The sequence below is a fragment of the Artemia sp. Qi Xiang Cuo genome, chromosome 20, assembly GCF_049724085.1.
Source record: "Artemia sp. Qi Xiang Cuo chromosome 20, ASM4972408v1, whole genome shotgun sequence".
In the NCBI taxonomy this organism is placed as follows: domain Eukaryota; kingdom Metazoa; phylum Arthropoda; class Branchiopoda; order Anostraca; family Artemiidae; genus Artemia; species Artemia sp. Qi Xiang Cuo.
This window is the reverse complement of record NC_142813.1, coordinates 43,077,637-43,098,040: the sequence shown is the minus strand read 5'-3', so window position 1 is coordinate 43,098,040 and position 20,404 is coordinate 43,077,637. Positions and strand designations below refer to the sequence as shown.

The 20,404-nt window shown below is 34.2% G+C and overlaps 1 protein-coding gene across 1 annotated transcript in view; it reads left to right on the top strand.

Moving 5' to 3' along the window:
• The window catches only part of LOC148940231 (uncharacterized), a 341,376-nt gene that overhangs the window by 19,585 nt on the left and 301,387 nt on the right, over positions 1–20,404 (top strand). Inside the window, exon 2 of the mRNA XM_089105976.1 lies at positions 2,030–2,262. Within this exon, the coding sequence (XP_088962102.1) occupies positions 2,101–2,262 (162 nt within the window). The 5' untranslated portion in view covers positions 2,030–2,100. The remainder of the gene's footprint in view (positions 1–2,029; positions 2,263–20,404) is intronic.

Sequence of the window (20,404 nt, the reverse complement as noted above, 5' to 3'; positions counted from 1 at the left end):
CATTTCTGAAGTACCATATGAAAATTAAACTTAAGGAAAGAAATCTTAAAGAAACAAGCGTCAAATTTCTCAATTGCCAAATAGAAATTAAACTTAAAGAAAGAATACTTAAAAAAAAATTAACCTAACATTTTTAAGTACCATATGGAAGTTAAACTTAGGGAAAAAAACCTTAAAGAAACAAACTTAACATCTTTGAAGTACTATATAGAATTTAAACTCAAGGAAACAGAACTTAAGGAAACGAAGTTAAAATTTCTATATGGAAAAAGTACTATATGGAAATTAAACTTAAGACAACAAAACTTACAGAAACGAACCTAACATTTCTGAAGTACCATATGGAAACTAAACTTATAGAAACGAACCTAACATTTCTGAAGTACCATATGGAAACTAAACTTAAAGAAACAAAATTTAAAGAAAAAAGCGTAACATTTATCAATTGCCATATGGAAATTAAACTTAAAGAAATAAAATGAATAAAAACGAACCTAGCGTTTCTTAGATACCCTATGGAAGTTAAACTTAAGGAAACAAATCTTACAGAAGCAATTTTAACATCTTTGAAGTACCATATAGAATTTAAACTCAAGGAAACAAAGTTAAAATTTCTTAAGCACTATATGGAAATTGAACTTAAAGGAACAAAACTTAAAGAAACAAGCAAAAAATTTCTCAATTAATATATGAAATTTAAACTTAAAGAAAGAGAACTTATTGAAACGAACCTAACATTTCTTAAGTACCATATGGAAGTTAAACTTAAGGAAACAAATCTTAAAGAAACAAACTTAACATCTCTGAAGTACCATATAGAATTTAAACTCAAGGATACAGAACTTAAGGAAACAAAGTTAAAATGTCTGAAGTACTATATGGAAACTAAGCTTAAGGAAACAAAACTTAAAGAAATGAACCTAACATTTCTTACGAACCATATGGAAAATAAACATAAGGAAACAAAATTTAAAGAAACATGAAAAAAGTACTAAATTTCCATATAGAAATTAAACTTCATGAAAGAAAATTTAAAGAAACGGACCTAAAATTTCTTAAGTACCATGTAGAAGTCAAACTTAAGGAAACTTATCTCAAAGAAATAAACTTAACATTTGTGAAGTACCATATAGAAATTAAACTAAAGAAAACAACATGCAAAGAAACGAAGTAAACATTTCTTAAGTACTAAATAAAAGTTAAACTTAAGGAAACAAAACTTAACGAAACGAACCTAACATTTCTGAAGTACCATATGGAAATTAGACTTAAGGAAACAAATCTTACAGAAACAAGCGTAAATTTCTCAATTGCCATGTGGAAATTATATTTAAAGAAAGAAAACTTAAAGAAAGAAAACTTAAAGAAACAAACTTAACATCTCTGAAGTACCATATAGAATTTAAACTGAAGGAAACAGTACTTTATGGAAATTAAACTTAAGGAAACAAAACTTAAAGAAACGAACTTAATATTTCTTAAGAACCATTTGGAAAAATTTTCAAATTTTACTATTTTATCAGCATCTTTTTTTTCATTTCCTTTTTATTGTAACTTTTGGTCCAAACATCGGTTTGGGTCTTCAGTCACGTTTGAATGTTAGTATTTACTACGGCACTGATAAGGTGACATATCCATAGAACTAATCCTGTCCAGTATAAAAAAAATCTATGAAATATCCCTCTCCCTTATAATTATTTGCTATAGACTGGACGGTATATATGTCAAGACAGGTAATTTATGTCCCCAAAATATAGAGTTAACCTTCCCGGAAGGCTTTTATCTACAAATAAATTATCATTTTCTTACAAACTCTATGCGGAAGCATTCGTTTCATCCGAATCAGCCGAATGCCAGAAACTTTTCTTTCTACGCATAATATTTCCCCTTTTAAAACTAACTTTACTTGGGATATCTACTACATAAAAATGCCTTCAGACAAAAGGTCACATATATCAAACCAATTCCATAGCCGGAATTCAAGTTCACCTATCCTGATCACAAAAAAACTAATCGAAAGGTTTTCCAGCAATCTTTGACAAAAAACTCTCATTGGAAAGCGATGCCCTGAAAGAGGAAATTAAATCCATTAAGAAAAGTATGGTTGACACAGAAAGCAGGCTTTTATCTCAATCCACTTTGCTGGAAAATAGACAAAATGATGTTTCAGAAAGGCTTTCTAATACGACTGAAGCAATAATTGAACTGAGAAACACTTTCAGCCAGAAAATGAAAGCACTGGAGGAATCACAAATTTATAGTGTAAGTAAGTAAATTGCTTTTGAATTTTAAGTGTTTCATATTCTTGGATAAGTCTAGTAGTAGGCTATTTTATTGTATTAGTCCTGCTTTGGCTGTCCTAAACAAAAATCATTAACAAATCATGTCTTCATTATGGTTTTCTCATGTCAAGTTGGTAAAGCTAAAACAAATTTTGGTTCGCAATATTTGACTTCTCATAAAAAAAAAGTCCCCCTTCAAATCTTCCTGAATGGTGTTTCGAGTCAGAGGCAACGCTCCAGCGTTACCCAAAGAAAACAGTCATAATTCTTCATTTTTTTTCTTTTTCAGAGCCACTTCATTCGGAATGGGTGGTCGATGGAACTTCGGAAGCAGTTCATGCGATTGGAAATTGGAAGTTCTATTGCTCTTTTTAAGGGTCAAAAGCTATTTGAGGGCAGCCAATCTCCTCTCTTGCCCATTTTTGCCACTTGCCCCTCTCCGTTACCTCCAAAGATATTTGATCGAAATTTTAGATAGAAATTTTGTTCATAATGGTCAAGAGGTCCAACAAATATCCTTCAGGGGATGACGTGACCCCTTAAGGTCCTGTGGCAAGAGCCGTAGATAATATAAATAAGCAGTTGTTTCAACACGTGTTTTGAAATCGATAAACTGGGCTTGTGGGGAATTTTGAGGGTGATGTTGAGCAAAATGAAAAAAACAGCATGTGCCTTAAGTTTATCAAAAGGGCGTGTCTGCAATATCTTGGGAACAGCTAAGGGTATTAAGTTGAAACTTTCAGGAAATGTTCAGAGGGATATTAAACTAAATAAAAAAAACACTTTATTAATTCAGGTTGTCAAAAGGACGTATCAGCAATATCTTTTGATTAAGGATATTAAGTTGAAAATTCCAGGGAGTTTTGACAGGGATGGTAAACTAAGGAATTTGTGGCTTGTTAATGGATGTGCGCCAGAGACGTAAGGCAATGACATTAAAGCAAACTTTTTACCACGAAACTATAGGAAAGTAATCTCTCTTTTCCTGTTTTGTAAAATTTTTATTGATATATTTCCACCAGTGAACAGAAAAATTATTGCTAGCAGTTTTAGTAAGAGCATTTAACAGTTCGAAACATTGTTGGACGAAATTGAAGACGGACTGAGCAAGAATTTCAAAATGTTTAAAAATAATGCTTTATTATTTAAAAATTTATTTTAAAATAATAACTTTTTAACTTCATATATACCCGTGGATGACTTTTAGTGTTTTATTTTATGTTTTATTTACTGATTATTACTTTCAAACACTGTTTTAAATCTCTGCTTATATTTAAATGTCTCATTTTTTTATATTTTCCACTCAATTAATTTGATCTTGCGAAATGTTAGTAACACATCTGTTAGAGCTAATAGATATTTGTTAGTAATTCATTGAAGAGAAACTAATTACGTGATTAAAAGATGATTGAGTATTAATTAATTAATCAATTGTTAGTAATTAATGTGACAGTGGAAATAGGCCTAATATTGTCGGAATATTATTGATTTTGTGCCACAAGCGATTGGTGAATTTAAAGCATAATATAAGACTTAAATGCACATTTTTAGTGATTACACGAAATCCTCTAATTTGCTTCCCTCTCATTCTAATATTAGAGTTGGCAGAGCATAATTGGCACATCTCTAACCATTTTTTATTAGATTATCCCTAATTTATGCCCGTGACTAGGAACGTTCCAGCCATATAACGGTGGATAGAGCCCACCCTTGGGCAACAAGCGTCTAGAATTCCGAAAAATCACATTCAGAAGAAATAAACAACTTTCAGGAATCAGGTAACTAATAATTACACTTGGAAGTTTCAATTTCAGTGGCTTCAATTGTGGAGCATGTTTTGCCCCCCAAGAGAGCATGGAGAGCATGTCGTGAGGTCAAATGGATAAGGGATATGTACCCCCTTAGAATTTTTTACCTCTCACTGGATTTTGAAAAATAACTTTTTACGGTGATTTCATTGAGAATTAAAAAAAGCACAAATTCGTACCCCCCCCCCCCATATTTTGAAAAATATATTTTTTCCTTCATTTCATTTGGGTGAATAGACGCCACTGATAAGTTTACAAAAGTTTAGGATGGACAAAAGGGTATTTTGCCAAATCTATGGGGGAGTGTAATTTTGTTTTCCTTGATTTTTTTTTCAATGGGAAGGCCAAAGAAAGGTATTATTCAATAAAAAAACTAAAAAAGTTATTTTTACAAAACCTAGGGGGACAAAAAATCTAGGAGGGAAATCCCTCCTTCCCCTGCTTCCCAATTAACGACCGTGTATACACTGGGTAATAAAAATAAGGACATTAGAGACCAGAAATCTAGGCCCAATATCTAAAATATAAAAAATATAGATAGGAGGTAAAAATTAAAGCTACTTATTCTATATGTTTTGATTTTTATTTGTTTCTTATTTAAATATGCGTTGATGTTAAGATGAGCTAACTAAATGCAAATTAAAATAATTAAAATATTGAAAATTTAAAAACATTTTCTTCGTCTGTCGTTTGAATATACTACTTTATAAAAACTACTTAGAGGCCCTCCAAGCTTGGTAGCCCCTTGACTGCACCCTGGCTGTGCAATTAACTCTTGATTCAAGAGTATTTCTTTTAGTTGTGACACAAAAACTATGTCATAAAAAAATCAACTTTTAATGTAAGTAAATATACTTTCTTAAAACATTCTCAAGATCCAAAGTTTTTCCGTAAATCTTTTTTTTACATAATAGCATTCGTGAATTTTTCCTTCGGCATATAATGCAAGCTGACAAGAGACTGAAATTCCACTTTAGTATGTAAACATACTTTTATAAAATCAAACAGTTCGTGGTAACGAACTGTAAGTAAGGAGCGACCCGGCTCAATGGTAACCGAAACTCTAGAAAACGGGATTTTGATACCAATAGATACATCAAAAGAATCAGATTTTAATTCTGATTTCAAATACATAAGTTTCATCAAGTTTAGTCTTACACATCAAAAGTTACGCGGCTGAGAAAATTTGGCTGATTTTCGAAAAAAGGGGAAAAGACCCCCTAAAAATTATAGAACCTTAATAAAAATCACACCATCATATTCAGCGTATCAGAAAACCATACTGTAGAGGTTTCAAGTTCCTATCTACAAAAATGTGGAATTTTCCATTTTTTGCCAGAAGAAAGATCACGGATGCGTGTTTATTTGTTTGTTTGTTTTTTTTTGTGTTTTTTTTTCCCAGGGGTGATCGTATCGACCCAGTGGTCCTAGAAAATCGTGGGAGGGCTCATTGGAACGGAAATTAAAAGTTATAGTGCCCTTTTAAAGTGACCAAAAAAAATGGAGGGAAACTAGGCCCCCTCCCAGGCTCATTTTTTTCCCAAAGTCACCCGATCAAAATTTTGAGATAGCCATTTTGCTCAACATGTTCGAAAAAATTATAAAAATGTCTTTTAGGATGACTTGATCCCCCAAAGGCCCCAGGGGGAGGGCTGAAAGTTATGAACTTTACTCCATGTTAACATATAGCATTGGTTATTGGGAAGTATACAGCCTTTTTCAGCGGAGATTTTTTCTGGTAGGTGGGGGCCGGAGAGGGTCGGGGGCTATATGGATAGATCTTTCCATGAAGGAAGTTTTCATGGGGAAAGGGGTATTGCTATGAAGGGGGCGCCGGATTTCCCAGCATTATTAAAGAAAAAGATCAGGAATTAAATAAAAAAAAACAAGTGTTTCAACTGATCAACTGATTGTGATTAAGAGGTCATTTTTAAAGAACTGGAAAAAAAATTAGAACTAAAGTTTAAAGAGCAGGGTATTGACTAGGGGGCGAACCCCCTAATATACGTGTTAAAAATTTATGAATATAGAAGTTCGTTACGTAAGTTAATTCTAAGTTACGTATATTTATTACTAATAAAAACGTTCGTAAATAAAATTAAACAAGTTTCGAGAAAGCCATTTAACCAAATATAATATGCAAATCTTGTTTTAATTATTCATGTACGGTGAGCCAAAATCAAAACCTGCATTAATTCAAAAACGTTCAAAAATTAAATTAAAAAAACAAGTTTTTTTAACTGAAAGTAAGGAACGACGTTAAAACTTAAAACGAACAGAAATTATTCCGTATATGAAGGAGGCTGTCCCCTCTCAACGCCTCGCTCTTTACGCTAAAGTTTGACTTTCTCACAACTCTATTTTTTTAAACAATAAAAAAACTTTAGCGTAAAGAGCGAGGCGTTGAGGAGGGGACAGCCCCTTCATATACGGAATAATTTCTGTTCGTTTTAAGTTTTAACGTCGTTCCTTACTTTCAGTTAAAAAAACTTGTTTTTTTTATTTAATTTTCACAAGATCGACAGGTTTGTAAATAGCCTGCGTTCTTTCTCCATATCAATATCGTAAAATATACGCATGAGTGAAATTTTATAAATATTTTTTATAACATTTATCTATTTTTTTTATTTATTCGTTTTTTTTTGTTTTTTTTAACTGCTCAATAGCATTGACAATGATAAGTTTAATCCCCGAAGCCGCGCCACGCCGACATGACGGTGGCGAATATGTGATTTAGTATCGGCGGCGGCGCGCCGCCAGGCGCGCCGAAATTTTTTTGGTGGCGCGCCGCCGATTTTAGACCGGCGGCGCGCCACAGCGCGCCGATTTTTCTGATTAAAAATAATAATAAAAATTCCACTTCACCAAGCACGTTCAACCTCGATTTTAGTAAGGATTTTTAAATGGTTGGCTAAAAACATGCAGGAACAACATGACAAAACAGGAATTTGTTGGGCCGTGCGGAAAGTGTTTATGTTCACCATCGATCAGACCAAGTAGAATTCTCATTTTTAGTCACTAGACCCAGGGAAACCTATGTTGTGTTTATGTTTAACATCGCTTTGTTCCTATAAAATCCCGTGTTTAGTTATTTCCTTCTTGTTAATGATTTGGGCTAATGTGTGTATAACTTTCAAAGTTTGAAGTTCAAACATCTCATATTCATCAAATACATACGAAAAGGAAGTGAAAAAAAAACAAATAACATCATCGAAAAAAAATTGTATACAAGTCAGATACCATGGCTTAACAACACCAACAATTTTAAATCAGCGGTTACATCACTTCAGTTACAATTGATGTAACAAAAGTGAGTTTGTTCACTCTGCCTGGAGCCATTGATCTTTTTGCAGTCACTATCAGTCCTGTCGTGCTAAAAAGCCGTTTAGCTGGGACACTTGTAGCCGGTACAGCCAGAACTTTACGAGCGTAAACTGCCACTCGCGGGATCTGATACTAGTATTGGACATTGGGGTCCCACAGAATGCCGCAAATGGGCTTCTTCTTTGTATCTGCTGAAATAAGTTGTTTTTATAAGGGAGAACACACCTGCACCTTTACCATAGGGCTCCTGCGCTCTACACTACAGGAGGAACTAAACTGCACCTTTACCCTCTTTTCTTATCAACACGGAATAACCCTCCAAAATTCTTTCCTGAAAGAAGTGGTCAAGTTATGAGGTTTCAAGTCAAAGTTTAAGGCTACTTCAACTTCTGTGTGCTCTGCTAAGTGTGCAAACAAAAATGCAATTCATTTCTATAGATATATTTCTATACTAGCTCTAGATAATCTACCAAGCGGGAAACTACCACAAATCAGCATCGATAAATAAATGAAACCCAAAACGAACAGAAATTATAATAAATAACCAAGTCAAACTCACAGAAATTAACATAAGAAATTAACGAGCAGAAATTAACATAACTTGGGCTCAAAACCCCTATGGCTTCCCAAGGCCAGAACATAATTTGCACTTTACTAAAAAAATATAAATGTTTTTACTTTTATAGCTTTAATAAATCAAATAATATTAGCATGTTAATTACTAAATATCAGTATATGTTTATTAAACTGACAATGCATATTCATTTGTATTTTTTTTCATTAAAGTGCAAATTATGTTTTGGCATTGGGAAGGCATAGGGGTTTTGAGCCAAACTTATGTTAATTTTTGCTCGTTTTGAGTTTGACTCGGTTATTTATTGTAATTTCTGTTCGTTTTGGGGTTCATTTATTTATTGATGCTGATTTGTGCTAGTTTCCCGTTTGGTAGATTATTTGATTTTAATTTTGCTCATTTTTTTGTTTAATGGAGTTCTTTACTTTTCTTTGAAAAACTTATTTTGTGGAAACAGTTTTTTTTTAATTAATTTCTGTTCGTTTAATATTGACATAGTCTTTTCAGGGAAAAAGAAAATTATACTTTAAATCTTTTCGTTTTTTTAAGAATTTATAGTTTGGCCTGCTATTTGTATGCTGGAAAAAAATTTCAGCAACTTTTAACAACATAGACCCTTTTAAAAATCTGGACTCAAATAGTAGTGTTTAATTTAGTTTCATACCTCCTCTAGTTGATCTGAAATGGAAAAGTTGATAACATTCGCAAAAAATTTTGTTTACTTTCTTTGATAGCTTGGATACACTTACGCTATTTTGATTTAGTTAAATTTTAAGAGCAGAAGAAGCCCCGAAAGTTTGAGCATAATACCCTCAGTCGTTCTTAGGATATTGCTGAGATGCATTACTGGTAATTAGAATTAACACAGTGCATTTTTATTTAATCTTAAACAAACATTTATTTTTAAAAATAACGGCAAATGGAAGGGTGGGCGGGGTAGGGGGATTAGTTTACCTTCAATCACTTTCGACTTTTAAGAAGGACATCAGCCCTTTCTATTTTCAATCGAATGAGCCCTTTTTGAAGTTTCTACGACAACTCCTTCTATACGATGTGTCCTGGTCTAAACAACAACAACAACAAAAAAAAATTATACATTATACCCACATCGATCTCTACTATAAAAATGTCACGCATTCCAAACAGTTGTTATTATTAAACAGGTCACTATGCCTTTTTATTTTAAAACGAAAGATCCCTTTTTGAGTTTCCACAGCAGTGTGTCCTATAAACATCGTGTATGCCCCCAGGGCCAAAGGTGCAAACATTATCCCAATTGTTGATAAGATGGTTTTTAATGTCTAAGCCCTAAATATTATAACACCTAACTGCGTGAAAAAAAATTTCCGCCTAAAAATTTCTGTTAGCTGTACCTCGGATCGTGGTAGGCATGAGCGAAGTGTTGGCTGTCTTCCAATCATTTTAGACTATTAAAATGGGCACAAGCCACTCCAATCTCTAATTGAATGAGCCCTTTGGAAGTTTCTACAACAACTTCTTCGATATGAAGTGCCCTGGTCTAAAAGAAAAATTAATAAATAATACATTGTGCCAACATCGTTCTTATACACCCCTAGGGCATAACTTAAAACCCTTGCCCTAAGGGTTGTGGGGGAGTAATCTCCTCAAAAAACATATTTTCTCTCTGGAAATCAGTTACTCTGAACAAAATGGCTACCTTAAAATTTTGATAGGATGTGTTTGGGGAAATGGTGGGCGTAGAAGGGGTGTTAGTTGCCTTCTAATCACTTTTGACTATTAAAAAGGGCACTAGCCATTCCAATTTCCAATCGAATCAGTCATTTTCGAAGTTTCTACGACAACTCCTTCGATACGAATTGCCCTGGTATGGAAAAAAAACAAAAATAAATGAATACTACATTGTGCCAAGATTGTTGTTTACTTAGGCAGCTCGATTGCGCTGCCTATGATAACATCCTGAATTGCCTAATCCTCTTTTCATCCGAAAAATCAGAAAGAAAAATGAACAGAATTTTAAAGTGGAAGGTAGAATTTTTGTTTCAAGAAAAATTTCTTCTTCTCCTTCCTACGAACCGATATACATGGCGAGCAGTATTTATCTTTAAGAAACAGAGTAACCGGGATGACGGTTGAAGCCCGGATGTCGATACCAATAACCAAAAACTAGAAAAAACACGGCGGCGTATTAGTGACGCCGCCGCCGACCGACGCCGCGGTGGCGTCTGCGCGCGGAAGCAAGCTCGGCGGCGCGCCACCGTTTTGTTTTCGGCGGCACGCCGCCGACATTTAGGTGCGGCGTCGGGGTCTAGATAAGTTATAACAAATTTTACCAGTTTTTAAAACTGGCCAATAAAATAATGCCAATTTGAATTCTGGCCAATAAAATAATGGCCAATTACTGAATTCAACCAAAAATTAAACTACTGCTGAAACTTCTGCTTTCGTAAAAGCTTCGATACGTGGTTTTCCCATGTAATTAAGTAAAAAAACAAGCTTTTTCAACTGATTGAAAGTGTCAACAGAAATTTTTCAACAGAAAATTGTAATTGAAAGAGTGCGTTGTTTTACGAAATTAAATTGAAAAAAAAAGTTTTTCAACTGAAAGTAAGGAGCTTACTCTAATAGCTTACTCTTCACGCTAAAGTTTGACTTGTTGTTCCGATTATTTAAGAAATGACTCCTTAAACACAAGGGCCGTTTAGTTGGAATAATAAGCTTTTTCAATAGTTATAACAAAAAACTTAGGATGAAGAGCGAGCTATTGAGGAAGATGTAATCCTCCTCGCATACGTAATAATTTCTGTTCGTTTCAAACTTGAATGTTGCTCCTTACTTTCAGTCGAAAAAAATGTTTTTTATTTAATTTCTAATCGTTTTTTAATTAATGCCGTGAAATCCTACTTATCCTCTATAGAAAATTCTATTCCCAGCGAAAAATTCCTCCATAAAAATATCCTCCCGCGCACCCCACCCCACGTCATATAAAACTTCTCCGAAAAATGTTTATATACTTCCCAATAACCATATACAAATAATAGGCAAAGTCCATAGCTTGCAGCCCTTCCCCCTGGGACTGTGGGGTTCAAGTCATCCTTAAAGACATAGTTATTAGATCTTCCAACCATGCTGAACAAAATCTCAAAATTTGGGTCGGGCGAATTGGGGATAAGGGGTGTCAGAGGGGGGGGGCTAGCTGCCCTCCTATATTTTTGGTCACTTAAAAAGGGTACTAGAACTCTTGAATTTCGATCAAATGACTCTTCTCCTGATCTTCTAGGATAACTGGTTAAAAATGATCACACATGGGGAAAACAAAAACAAACTAACAAATAAACACGCATCCATGATCATTCTGCTGACAAAAAGTGCAAATTCCACATTTTTGTATATAGGAGCCTGAAACCTCTACAGCAGGGTTCTCTGATATTCTGAATCTGATGGTTTAATTTTCAATAATATCGCTTCATTGTTTGGGGGTGTTTATCCCCTTCTTTCAACAATTGGGGAAATTGTCTCAGGCTCGTAACGTTTTGGGTAGCATTAAACTTGCTGAATTTTATGCATTACGAATAAGCATAGAAACTCGATTCTTTTGATGTGTCTATTGTTATCAAGACTCTTTTTTTATCGGTTACTATTGAGCCACATCGCTCCTTATTTACAGTTGACCAGCATGAACTGTTTGATTTTGATTCTGTATAAAACAAATTCGACATATACACTGAATGGATTTGCTTCCATTTGACTTTCATGAGATTCCACAGTTTGTGTATGTTACTTACGCAAGGAACAAAAGAAAGGCAATTGGAGTGTATACATTTTTTTTGTAAATTAAACAAAAACAAGTTTTTTTTAACTGAAAGTAAGGAACGACGTTAAAACTTAAAACGAACAGAAATTATTCCGTATATGAAAGGGGCTGTCCTATCCTCCACGCCTCGCTCTTTACGCTAAAGTTTTTTTTATAATTTAAAAAAAATTGATTTGTGAAAAAGTAAAACTTTAGCGTAAAGAGCGAGGCGTTGAGGATGGGACAGCCCCTTTCATATTCGAAATAATTTCTATTCGTTTTAAGTTTTAACGTCGCTCCTTACTTTCAGTTAAAAAAAGACTTACTTTTTTTTATTTAATTTTTTAACGTTTTTGAATTAATACAGGTTTTGATTTTGGCTCACAGTACATGAATAAATAAAACAAAATTTGCATATTAATTTTACTTTTATTTGGTTAAATGGCTTTCTCGAAACTTGTTTAATTTTATTTACGAACGTTTTTACTAGTAGTAAATTTACGTAACTTACGTAACACACTTCTACATTCATATATTTTTAATACGTATATTAGGGGGTTCGCCCCCTAGTCAATACCTTGCTCTTTAAGCTAAAGTTCGAATTTTGTTCCAATTCTTTAAAAATGACCCCTTAATCAAAGAGGCCGTTAATTAAATAGCTCTTATGAAAGTACTAAAACATCTTTGGCTTAAAGAGCGAGGTATTGACTAGGGGCTGAACCCAATCAAATACGTAATATTTTCTGTGAAATCCGTTAAATGCTGTGAAATCCGGGGCCCCCTTCATAGCAATGTCCCTTCCTCCATGAAAACTTCCTCAATATCCTCCCTCATAACCCCCAATACCAGAACCCCCCCTGAAAACGTCTGTATACTTCCCAATAAACAATACTATATGTTAACATTTGGTAAAGTTCATAACCTTCAGCCTTCCCCCCGGGGACTTCGGGGATTAAGTCATCCTAAGAGACATATTTCTCATATTTTCGACCATGCTGAACAAATGGCTATCACAAAATTTTGATCGGGTGACTTTGGGAAAAAATGAGCGTGGGAGGGGGCCTAGTTGCCATTTTTCTTGGCCAATTAAAAAGGGCACTAGAACTTTTAATTTCCGTTCCAATGAGCCCTCCCATAATATTCTAGGACCACTGCTTTGATAAGTTCACCCCTGGGGAAAAATACAAATAAACACGCATCCGTGATCTTTCTTTTGAAAAAAATGCAAAATTCCACATTTTTGTAGATAGGAGCTTGAAACCTCGACACTACGGCTCTCTGATACGCTGAATCTGATGGTGTGATTTGCATTAGGTTTCTATAACTTTTAGTGGGTCTTTCTTACTTTTTGCGAAAATGAGCAAAGTTTTCTCAGGCACGTAACTTTTATTGGGTAGGACTAAACTTGATGAAAATTATATATTTGAAATCAGCATTAAAATTTGATTCTTTTGATGTATCTCTTGGTATCAAAATTTTCTTTTTTAGAATTTCGGTTACTATTGAGCCGGGTCGCTCGTTACCACGAAATGTTTGATTTTATCTGTTGAATATTTTCGCAAAAAGTTTTTTTCTTCTATTTCTTCTTCCTTATTGGTTGTCTGGTATTTTCTCTTTGTGACCTTATTTATGTTACGGAAATATCATTGGCTTAAGCGACCATGAAGTAGATTACTGTTTTTCATCAATAAATCTCATTATATTAACAGCAATACACGTCCAAGAACAAATATTTAAGATCGTTGCTGGATTTAAACTAAAAAAGAATTAATGATACATCTTAGTTGCCAAGAAAGTGTCTTTAGGGCGTTTGGAAAAAATAAAAGAATGACACTTACAAGAGATTTGCACGCTGTAAAGAACAGTGTTTCCCACGTTTTGAAAAAAAATGCACCAGTTCTCCGATTAAAATTGTACCGCAAGAAAGTACTTTGTATCATCAGAACAGCAGGTTAAAAACTTCCCATAACAATAAGAAAATCTTCAATAAACTAAAACGTGGAACAGATATTTGAGTACAAAAGGAGCAAGTAAAACCTAAATGTATCGGGAAATCTGATTGTACCAAAAATTTCCAAATGTACTGCACTGTGCCAGGACCTCTAATTGTACCAAAAACGGTACAATTGTACAGCGTTGGCAACGTTGATGCTGAATTCATTAAAAGCAAGTAGAATCCAAATCTCATCTGGCATGCCTCTCCTGTCACCTATTAAAAATACTTCTCATTTTTATGTGATGTCTCAACTGGTTTGGTCCCCCTTTTCAGTTCTTACGGTGCTTTCATACAACATCATTTAACATTTCCCACTAGCATTACTTAAGACTACGCTATATTGTGTAACTTTTTGAAGCAAGGTCTTGTCCGTAACATGGCAGCATCAATTAGACTTAAGCGCTACATCGAATTTTACATTATGGAGGTCTGTATTGCGCTACAGAATAGTCAAAATAGTACAAACAAAATGGAACCTCTGGATGAGAAGTTAATAAATTTTGAAGAAAATTAATAAACTTCTTCTAGAAAGCCTTTCACGCCGTTATTACAGCACAAGACATCCTTCTGCAACAATCGTAAGATAAAGATAGAGCTTAAAAATTTATCTCCACTCTGCCTTATTAATTTTCGAATTATATACATTTATTCATATTTTATGGCCTTGAAATTGAATTTGCTTGTGTAAATAACTGTGATGAATTAATTAATTAATATTTTTAATTAATTGACTAATTAATATTAATTTCGGCTTTGAGAATTAATTAATTAATATTACTCATATTTAATTAACTAATTAATATGAATTTCGGCTTTGAGAATAAACTTGCGTCTGGCTAGTGTAAATAATTGTGACGAGCGTGATAATTTTAAACAATGATTATTATAATTATATGAATTGTCACGCCAAAGAACTTATTGTGAAAGAACTTGTTATTAATGCGTGAAAGGCAGAGGAGTACAAGCGAAACGTTTGTGTGGGGGGACAATGGGTTTTACTTTACCTGACTGGCAAGTCATTTTTACCGACTGATTTGGGTGATACTGCTTTTAAAACTACTTGATTTTTTTTTTTTTTTTTTACTGACAGAACACTGATCTTCTTTCAGTGGTTTTACGCAATATATTTATATCAGCTGATTTACAAAAAAAAAAAGATTTGAGCCAGAATATTAACTGCACTTAACGCCACTATTTTAACGGCTCATTTTTCACATACTGGCTGAAAACATTGGCGGGCGTCCCCCTCCCCACCCGCCGTGACACCCCTGGTCAAATGGTATACTTACCGTGACCTAACCGCTTAGCATCGAATTTTTTATGTAATTCAAAAGCCGTTTTCGACTTTTAGAGCGTACTGACTTCCTTCTATTGATTCCAAAATACAAGCCCATATCCACGGGAGTGTTAGGGGGTTTTAAACCAACTCCCCCCCCCCCCGGAATGTTTCTTTGACTCGTAAAAAAGTAACAAAAATTAACATAAATAAATTTTTATGCATTTTTTTAAAGGGTTTTTTTACCCCCTCTCCCCGAAAAAATTAGATACAAAATACCACTAATTTCAAATAGATATATTTTGAGAGTCAAAATTTCAACTCAGTCATTGAGACAAAATCAACGTAATTTAAATTAGAAAATATTATATATTTTTAATTGAGTTTTGATAATGGAGCAAGAGCATATTCTATAGTCGTTTCTGCTACTTAATATTTGTGATCGCTTGTCCATGTCAAGTGCAGGTCTTGAGTGACATTTCTGCTCTTGCTTACTCGCTCTTTTTTTAATTTCGTAGTTTAATTTTTTATTTACTTATTTACGTTTTTTGCAGTGTTGAACGCATAACTCTTATGTTCATTATAAAAAGGGAGGGGGGGGGGGTAAAATACATTTTTCAAAATCTGGGAAGGAGGAAACTTTGTCGTCTTTTTCAATTTGTCATTTAAAACACCAAAACGCATTTTTTTCAAAATCTAGGGGGGGGGGAAATCATGGGGAGCAATTTGAAGTTGACCAATCATGACCTTTTATCTCCAGGAAAAGATCAATCACCTGTGCCACCATAGGTATTTGATAGATCCTTGTTTGCATTTTCCTGCCTTTGGTATACCTATTTGTTAAAACATTTTGTATTCTTAGTAGTAATCAATGTTATGCTTTGCTTGAGTATATAGCAATTTCAACGTTATTTGCTTGCGTCTCTACACCTTTTCAAAGAGAGTGACTATCCCCATGCATATAGGTAATACTTCTACAGGGCATTACACCTTTTCAAAGAGAGTGAGTATAACTTGATTGGTGGCCTAATTACGTAGATACTAAAGGAAAATTGAACATTTTTTCTGATTTTGTGTGTTTTCGCAAGAAAATAGCTGGTCCTTAGCAAACTTAGTCATAGCTAGTTGAAACTCTGCATAAATATCTTCATTTTTAGCCTAATTGCGTAGGTACTAAAGGAACATTGAATATTTTTTTTTTTTTTTTTTAATCAAAGTTCAGGAAAGGACAGCCCCTAAAAATATCCTTGCATAACTGCTAGGAAAACGTTCAAATTCGGCTCGAAGGAAATATCACTTGAACAATTTGGGAGTCACCTGTGGTACCACCCGCTTTGATTGAAAACCTTGTCAACTCAGGGGACGTACAGTCCCCAATTTGATTGTCTTTTCAATTAAGTTTCATAGTCTAACCAAAGATTCTCAGTAGATCTGCGTTGTATCGAGTCTTCTGGGAGAATTCGCTAAGTGCTCCTTTATCTTTAAGACGGTTGGCTGACGCTGAGGCTTGTAAAATGTGTTGATGGTACTGAATCCCCTCAAGTGTATGTCAGAAAAAGAAAAAAAAAATCCTATCTATTTACCACAAGGCCGTACCCAGGATTTTTTTGGAGGGTGTTTTAATGAAAAAAATACAGAATTTGTTTATATACCTTTTTGTTACGTTTTTACGAGTCAGACGAACATTTCGGGGGAAGGGGGGGGGAGTTAAAACCATTTAACCCCCCCTGGATATGGCCCTGATTTACCAGATGCTCTATTTCAAGTTCTAGATACAAAATCTGATTGTTCATCTTGTAAAAACTTTAAAGCCATAATGAAACCACAACACTTTTTGTGCAGACTCTCTCTTTCTCTGTGGTTGGGCCTTTAGGCAGTTCGAGACCCATCTGGTAGTCTGACTTTCTGCTATTGACTTTTGGTTCTTGTATAATTTTTTTGGGGGTGAAGGTGTCCTCGTATCCGTAAATAAACCGTTTTTCGGACGTCTCGTAACCAGAGGAAATTGACCACAGCTAATCAAAACACGCATTTTGGATACAGATGTCCATTTAAAGAAGTCTTCACTGTATCCAGTTCATAGCTGGTATTCATTTTTAGAAAAAGTTTGTTCAGCCCCTCCAAAAAAGGAAAAATGGTCGCTAAATAGTAGTATGCTTCGTCTGGATTTGTGTGCGCACCTAGGAATTACCATGCTATTTGCGTACACCACTGGGACCATGCTATTGGCGTACGGCCATAGGACCATGTTATTTGCGGAGACATATAGGAATTTCAACGTTATTCTATAGAAGCTCTTCACCTTTTCAAAGAGAGTGAGTATAACTTGATTGGTGATTGGGACTTGAATAAAAGGAATAGTTTTCTTTACAATTCATATTAGTAAGAGAATTGAATTCAAAGAGAATAGCTTATTTGAGAGGGTATTAGTAGAGGAAAAATAAGTGGTGCATTTACATTATTGGAGATTCATCATGGAGCTGACAACAGCAGCAACGATATACGAGTACCAAATATGGCTCTGGAAATAACCGCTGGTTGTAGACTATGCCTTTAATGGGACACTATGTATGCTAGATACATGATATCATTAAGAAAATTTAATCCGCACGAGCAGCTATATTTTGCTGGAAAAGTTAATAGTCACCAAATAAACAGACTTAGTTCAGTATTTGATGTCCCATCAAAAAATATTGGCGAGAATGAAAAGCATTAATGATTATCATTGCGATTATGTTCAATAGAATTGTTTCTAAATCATTGGCTTTTTTTTTATTCCTATAGTAGACTAGCGTATATTTTTTTTAGAGTACAAAAAAAAATTCTGATTATTCTGTAGTTGATTTTTGGCGAGTTAGGAATCTAAAAAAATTTAAATATTTGAGAAAGAGTGAATCCTTAATAATCTGATGATAATGAAAAGCGTGTGATTCTAGACACCATTTTTATAAATCTGTTCCTTGAAAGAAAAAGTTTTTCTCGAGGACTGATTGTAAATATAATGAAAACGGATTCTCCATCATTAGACTATTGTATGAAACTTTTACGTCGTGGTCCAAATGCATTTACACAATTTATTGATATATCAGTCACGAAACAACAAAATGATATCGTGGATATACTTTTTAACATTATCTTCGAAATTTGGGATTTTTCTCAAAAAAAAGATGGCGCTCAAAGACGATTTGTTCCTCTCCCTCGCTATATTAGACAATTTTTGTTGCTTCCAGCTCAGTTTCATTGTGACAGCGAGAATGACATCACATGACAAAATGTTCCATACATGTCCGTTATGTATGTACACACAGGGCAGCTGGTCATCATGTGAGAATTGCACAATGATTAATGAGTAGGATGAAAAATGTGGATTATGAAACCCGAATAAGTTTTATAGAAGATATACCGTACAAATTCAAGGTTATAATTCTTGTCTTGAAGAGATGTGTGACTTTCACCCTAGAGGACACCTATACTCCAATTGTCACTATGATAAATGTAATCAGTGGTAGAGTACATATCCCGGTATGATTGGAAAGAATCCTAACCGTGATTTTAGTCTATTGCTACGAGATTGGTATCGTCGTGGTTTTAGATTATTATTGGAGGAGGAACCGGGTAAACGATTTAACTGTTGGAACAACAAAAGAATATGGTTTCTAAGTTATTTTTGTGAAGATAATGTGTGTTTTGATTACAAGCCCACTGATTTTTATTTGGCTGTGACGGAATGTGATTCGACACTCGAGGATACTGTTTGTGAAATTGCTTCAAATAAGCAAATTTAAACATGTGAATTCTGTAGAATGAATGAAAATAGTATCATTGACTACAAAGAGATATGACAAGAGTGAAGTCACGCTCTACTGTAGAAAATGTGACCCTGACATTGCAGTACATCAGGATCATTACACTGTTAATTCAGATAATCTACTTTCACTAGTTGTTGTCGACAAATAGCTATTATTGGATGAAAGATAAAAAGCAGAAAAGTCGTTTTATAATGTATATAATTTTTTTTTTTTTAATAAACAATTTAACATACATCTTTATAGAATTTTATTATTAGGGCACTAAAATCAATATCAAATAAATTTGTAAGTATATTATCCACTAGAAAGTCGTTCAATCGAGGTTAGTCAACGTAGGTGTCGAGAAACTGCTTTTAGTTGCAGCCAATACATGTGAACATGAAAAAGAGTATTTAATCAAAACCACATGTCATATTTGGTAAATACTGTACTCTTCGTTTATTTTATATATTGTCTTCCCCACTACTTTCAATAAAGATGCTGATATATGGAGTGTAGAATTTATACGGTATGCCAGGAGGATCGAAAAATTCAATATTCTTCGCTGTTTGAAAATTGCATAGCCAATGACCGGTCTTCAAAGTCAATGAACTCCTATTAACAATGATTAGGACATTGTTAACGCTTGGAATTTTTTCAATTAAATCCGAAGCTATGCAATAGGACTTATTCAGAGATATACATAGATCTAGCCTAAATACACTGATTATTTGGTTTGTGTTCGGGGTGCTGGTTTTAGTAGAACACTACCTTTGGGTGTGATTTCCCAATAGGTTTCAAATTGACTCAGTGATATTAGCGTGATACTCTCAGTCAGAGCATCGGCAAATGTACACTCTAAACGTACATTCCCTGTTCGTACTGTTCGACGTGGAGAATTGCCGATGTGATAATGACATTTGCATCGGGTGCTGCAGGAAGTGTTTTTCTCAGAATGAAAGTCGTTGGTGTCATCTGAAGCTTTATGTAAATCTTGATATTGTAGTGTAGCCATTGGGATATATTGAGTATCTTGTGATTTAATTTTCCAACCAGATGATACTCTTGAGTCACTGCTGTAGTCGACTTACCATCAGTATCAACACCTGTTCGATATTCATACCCTAATGATTGTTCTCTCAACTCTTTCTATGCCTTTGGCGTCATCATCATAAATTGTATGTAGCTTGCATAGTTTGATAAATTATTGCTAGTGCTCACCAATGTTCCATAAATAAATGCATTAATTTGTTTAAATAGGTTGTGTAGAATACAATTTTCATCGGAGAGACCATCGCCGGCATTTGGAGTTGTATTATCAGACGTTTTCTTCACCACCACATTTAAATCAATAAACGCTGATAACAAATCAATAAAATATTCTTCATTGTAAAATATTTTAAAGTATACATTTTACTAGAGGGGTTGTCGAGGATGAAACTGTTCATAGTAGCAATACTTGACACTGACATCAATATTTTCAGCATTGAATAGATTCAATGAAGAACTAATTGATGGATATGAATCCTTTTGGGGGAGATAAGTAATCTTAAGAGAAGAAATCCTTCTTTGATCTAACAATCT